The following is a 5,976-nucleotide window of genomic DNA, read 5'->3' as shown; positions in this document are numbered from 1 at the left end:
ACTCCTTCTCCCTATCGAAACCAATTCTTGGAGTTTTTCAGTTGACGGGGACTTGCCAGACAGCGGGTAATTTTCCAGTTGCCCGTAACAGGTATACGCCCTAACCGCCACAATGAACAGACAACTATAACGGCCAGAAGGTGGGACAAAAGTTCCTAAGCCAATGAATTCAAAAGTCACCACATTTACCCAATCATTGTGAGAATATACCCGCCCTATGAGTAAATAAACCTATAAAAAGTATGTGATTCCGCTTTTAGGGGTTCCCCATCGGCCTCCTGCGTGAGGTTCAGGGAACCCCGGTGCATCGGCTCCTAATAAACCTCTTGCGTGTTGCAGCGGCTCTCGACTCTTGGCGGTTCTTGGGCGAGTTGGAATCCCTCGTAGACCGTTTGGGTCTAACATTTGGGGGCTCGTCCGGGATCCCCACTCGCCCCCGGGTCACAAGAACATCGGGAGTCGGAGGTATCAGGTAGGCTCGAGCCCAATTGTCTGTTTGTTTGTCGTTTGTTTGTTGCTAGCCGCCATTAGGAAAAAGCCGTGCGAACCGGCTTGCTGTGGAATCTGTATTGGACTCCTGGCTAGGCAGACGTGCCGAAAGCTGGTGTCCACGGGCCCCGGGGGACGCCCTGGTGGTCCATCTGGAAGGAGAAACAAATTTTGTCTCCCCTTCATCTGGTTCTGGCAGGTTATATAAGCTGCCATCTGAATTTGAGTTGGTTTCGGGTTTAAGTTCGCGGCGGCTGGTTCTGGCAGGTTATATAAGCTGCCATCTGAATTTGAGTTGGTTTCGGGTTTAAGTTCGCGGCGGCAATATCAATGTGTGTCTTTTGAAATTTTATTGTTTTTCTGTACTATTATCTTTCTTTTGACGGACGACAATGGGACAAACTATGACGACTCCTCTTTCTCTTACCCTAAGCCACTGGACCGAAGTTAGGGCTAGGGCCCACAACCTTTCGGTAGAAGTAAGGAAAGGAAAATGGCAAACGCTGTGTACCTCTGAGTGGCCTACATTTCAGACAGGGTGGCCACCCGAAGGATCTTTTTTGTTAGATAAGGTTGGGCTAGTCAAGTCTAGGGTCTTTAACACAGGACCCCACGGACACCCAGACCAGATACCATATATCTTGGTCTGGGAAGATCTAGTTCTCTCCCCGCCTCCGTGGGTCCGGCCCTTTGTTTCCTCAACAGGCACGTCTGCATGCGCTCCAGCACAATCGGAGATATTGGCCCTGAAGAAAACCCCAGACACGGAAAAGTCATCTGCTGCCCCGGACCCGCCAAAGGCGATATATCCTGACCTGCAGTCTGATTTGCTTCTTCTAGATTCCCCACCTCCTTATCCTCCGGCCCTAAATCCCATGTCGCCCCTAGGACCCCCAGCTTCACAACCCTCCGCACCAGTAGGGCCACCTGTTATGGCGGAAAGGGGGGGTCCCTCGGCGGGCACCAGAAGCCGGAGGGCTGTTTCCCCGGATCCTACTGCTTTACCCCTTAGAGAATATGGCCCCCCCGATAACCACGGGAATAGGCCCCTTCAATACTGGCCCTTTTCCTCCGCAGATCTTTATAATTGGAAGATGCATAACCCTACTTTCTCTGAAAACCCACAGGCTCTTACTGCTCTAATAGAGTCTCTTGTCTTCTCCCACCAACCCACCTGGGATGATTGTCAACAGCTCCTCCAGACTCTCCTCACAACTGAGGAGAGGCAACGGGTTCTCCTGGAGGCTAGAAAGAATGTGTTAGCCGCCAATGGACAACCTACCCAGTTGCCTAACGAGATTGATGCCGGGTTTCCACTCGTCAGGCCGAATTGGGACTTTAATACCCCGGAAGGTAAGGAGCACCTGAAAATGTATCGCCAGGCTCTGGTGGCGGGTCTCCATGGAGCGGCCAGGCGCCCCACGAATTTGGCTAAGGTAAGAGAGGTAACTCAGGGGCCCCAGGAATCGCCAACCGTGTTCCTAGAACGCTTAATGGAGGCTTTTAGACGATTCACTCCTTATGATCCAACCTCTGAGGAACATAAGGCCACCACAGCAATGGCCTTTATTGACCAGGCGGCCCCTGATATTAGAAAGAAGTTACAAAGGCTGGATGGCCTACAAGGTTTCTCCCTTCAGGACTTAGTAAAAGAGGCAGATAAGGTATATAATAAGAGGGAGACAGAAGAAGAAAGAGAAGAAAGAAAGCAGAAGGAACAAGAGGCTCGTGAGGTAAGATGAGATAAGAGGCAAGAAAGACATTTGAGTAAGATACTGGCCACTGTAGTCAGAGGAGGAAACAGTAGAGACAGAAATAGACAGGAAGGGCGAACAACGGATAGAAGGCGGCCATTAGACAAGGACCAATGTGCCTACCGTAAAGAAAAAGGTCATTGGGCAAGAGAATGCCCTAAAAAAAGGAACGGGGGAAGGATCACTAAGCCTTTTCATCTGTACGTGGCCGAGAATAAAGGTATTGCAAAGGGAGTACTAACTCAGAAACTGGGCCCCTGGAATCGCCCGGTTGCGTACCTATCAAAGAAATTGGATCCTGTGGCAGCAGGATGGCCCGCCTGTTTAAAAATAATCGCCGCGGTGGCCGCTTTGGTCAAAGATGCTGACAAACTGACTTTGGGGCAGAACCTAACGATAACAGCCCCCCATGCATTAGAAAGTGTAATTCGCCAGCCACCCGACAGATGGCTAACAAATGCCAGGATGACTCATTACCAAGCCCTGCTGTTAAACTCAGATCGTATTAAGTTTACCTCAGCCACAGGACTCAACCCGGCCACCTTGCTACCCGACCCTGACCTGGAAAGCACTACCGTCATCCATGATTGTCAGGAAGTACTGGCTGCAGCACACGGTAGCAGACCAGACTTGATGGATCAGCCCCTCCCCAACGCCGACGTTACCTGGTTTACTGACGGAAGCAGTTTCCTAGAGGAAGGTAAGCGTCGGGCGGGAGCTGCCGTGGTAGACGGGAAAGAGGTCATCTGGGCAGCCGCATTACCGCAAGGGACATCGGCCCAACGGGCTGAACTCATCGCCATGACTAGAGCATTGGAACTAGCAGAAAACAAAAAAGTAAACATCTATACGGACAGTAGGTACGCATTTGCTACCGCCCATGTCCATGGGGCCATTTACCAACAAAGAGGGTTGCTCACCTCGGCGGGCAAAGAAATTAAAAACAAAGAAGAAATAGTGGCACTGCTAGCTGCCCTCATGCTCCCCACTAAAGTCAGCATCATTCATTGCCCCGGACACCAGAAGGACAATACCCCGGTGACAAGAGGCAACAAATTGGCAGATAGGGTGGCACGAGAAGTGGCTCTACGGGAAATCATACTAGAACTATCAGATGAGAGTCCTGGGAAACCAAATGATAGGGGAACAATTACCCCAGCCATAACTAAAGGAACATTATCTCCTCAACAAGCAAAATCCATGCTACAACAGATTCACAGATGGACACACTTGGGAACCAAAAAGATGGTGTCCCTACTACACAAGACAGGTTATGATACCCCTGGACTAACTAAATTAGCTGAGCAGATTGCACGAGAGTGCATTCCATGCCAACAGGTAAACTCCCATAAAGGAAAACTTGAGGTCGGAAAAAGGCTCAGAGGAGACCGCCCAGGAGCCTATTGGGAGGGAGGTCGACTTCACTGAAATACGCCCTGGAAGGTACGGTAACAGGTATCTTCTAGTTTTTATAGATACCTTCTCAGGATGGGTAGAAGCTTTCCCGACGAAGAAGGAGACAGCTACTGTGGTGGCCAAAAAGATCTTAGAAGAAATTTTCCCCCGGTTCGGGGCACCAAAGGTAATAGGATCAGATAATGGTCCCGCCTTCGTCGCCCAGGTAAGTCAGGGTGTGGCCAAATACCTGGGGACTGATTGGAAATTACATTGTGCCTATAGACCCCAGAGTTCAGGACAGGTAGAGAGAATGAATAGAACTCTAAAAGAGACCCTAACTAAATTGTCCATAGAGACTGGCGGTACAGATTGGACGGTGCTCCTTCCCTTAGCCCTGTTCCGGGCTAGAAATACCCCCTCCCGCTATTATCTTACTCCATTTGAAATACTATACGGGGCCCCACCTCCTCTTTTTACGCTAAGGGAGAAATTAAGTCCTGACTGCCAGAATAACACTGACTTATGTGCTAGGCTGTTGGGACTCCAGTTGGTCCAAAAGGAGGTGTGGTCCCAGCTGGCAGAGGCTTACCGACCAGGAACACCAGCAGAGGCTCATCCCTTCCAAGTCGGAGATTCCGTGTACGTCCGTCGGCACCGAACCCAGACTCTAGAGCCTCGGTGGAAAGGACCATACATCGTCCTGCTCACCACCCCCACGGCTATAAAGGTAGACGGCATCGCTGCGTGGATCCACGCTTCACACGTGAAGGCCGCACCAGCATCTGCAACATCGGAATGGCGAGCCCAAAAGACCAGCAACCCGCTCAAGCTCAAGCTTCTGCGATCATCAGATTTATAACTTTAACTCTGTTACCCCTACTGACTGTGAGTAATTTTAGTCCTCACCTGCCCCAGCATTTAACCTGGCAGGTAATTTCCCAAACTGGAGATGTAATATGGTCTGTTAGCCATACTGCTGCTCCTTGGACCTGGTGGCCAGACCTTTTCCCCGATGTTTGTAAATTAGCCATAGGAGCTCCCAATTGGGACACAGCACACTCCCATGATCGTCAAAATGCCCCATCCATACCCGGTCGGGCCGGCCAATACGGCTGCCAAAACTCGGGTACGCGACAGAAACTTAGCAACCCTACCTTTTATGTATGCCCGGGATTTCATCGCCATAGGTCCCTAAATTATCAATGTGGGGGAAAGGAACATTTTTATTGTAAAAGCTGGGGGTGTGAAACCACAGGAGACACCTATTGGAAGCCCACCTCTGGCTGGGACTTTATTAAGGTGACAGCCAATTATACACACCCAACCAACCCCTTAACTTATAGGCCTGAATGTACTAAATGGTGCCATCCCCTTAAGATCTCTTTTAGTGAACCAGGAAAAAAGGATAAAAACTGGATAAATGGCCATTCATGGGGCATCAGGTTTTATAAAGAAGGATATAATGATGGATTACTAATGACCATCAAACTAAAAATTGAAACCCCTACTCCAGTTCCTATAAGCCCCAACCCTGAGATAGGGCACTCTTCGCTACCTTTGGCCCCTCCCACAGCGTTACCAGAGATAAGAAACCAAACTTCTGAGCCAAAAGGAATAACAATCAAGCCCAAGACCCCCCGGGACCGAATGCTCTCATTGGTCCAGGCGGCTTTTGAGGTTTTAAATGCCAGAAACCCGGAGGCTACCAAATCATGTTGGCTTTGCTATGCTGCTCCTCCCCCTTATTATGATGCTATAGGATATAATTCTAATTATAATAATGTTAACACTCCAGATCAATGTCGATGGAAACAAGAAGGAAATAGTAAATTGACCCTGGCCTCAGTATTAGGAAACGGTACATGTGTAGGAACGCCCCCCTCGTCCCACCGACATCTTTGTGCCAATTTAAGCCTCCCACAGGGCTCAGGGTATCTCCTCCCTCCTCCGGATGGATGGTGGGCATGTAACACGGGATTGACCCCCTGCATTTCTTTAGAGGTCCTTAAAGCTTCAATCGATTTTTGTGTGTTAGTTCAGCTGGTCCCCCGACTCATTTATCATTCAGATTCATCCTTTCTAGATGAATATGAGGGCAGAGGAAGGTTTAAGAGGGAACCCATAACACTCACCCTGGCTGTACTCCTAGGACTAGGAATGGCAGCCGGGGTAGGAACGGGTACAACAGCCCTCATCCAACAACCCCACTATTATGATGCCTTAAGGCAAGCTGTAGATGTTGACCTCCGGGCATTAGAAAGTTCCATAACTCAGTTAAAAGAATCCCTCACCTCGCTTTCAGAGGTGGTAATGCAAAACAGGAGGGGATTAGATC

The 5,976-nt window shown here is 49.6% G+C and overlaps 1 protein-coding gene across 1 annotated transcript; it reads left to right on the top strand.

The window, feature by feature from the left end:
* Positions 1–881: 881 nt before the first annotated feature.
* Positions 882–2,402, top strand: LOC116747337 (the record flags this gene model as incomplete). The annotated part of the gene is given in 1 exon segment (XM_032619260.1): positions 882–2,402. A coding segment is annotated over 1 exon segment (1,521 nt), but the record flags the coding sequence as incomplete, so codon positions are not given.
* Between the last annotated feature and the right edge of the window lie 3,574 nt (positions 2,403–5,976).

Source organism: Phocoena sinus, chromosome X (genome assembly GCF_008692025.1).
Source record: "Phocoena sinus isolate mPhoSin1 chromosome X, mPhoSin1.pri, whole genome shotgun sequence".
NCBI lineage: Eukaryota > Metazoa > Chordata > Mammalia > Artiodactyla > Phocoenidae > Phocoena > Phocoena sinus.
Note: the sequence above shows the minus strand (reverse complement) of the source record. Positions and strands in the feature narration are given on the sequence as shown.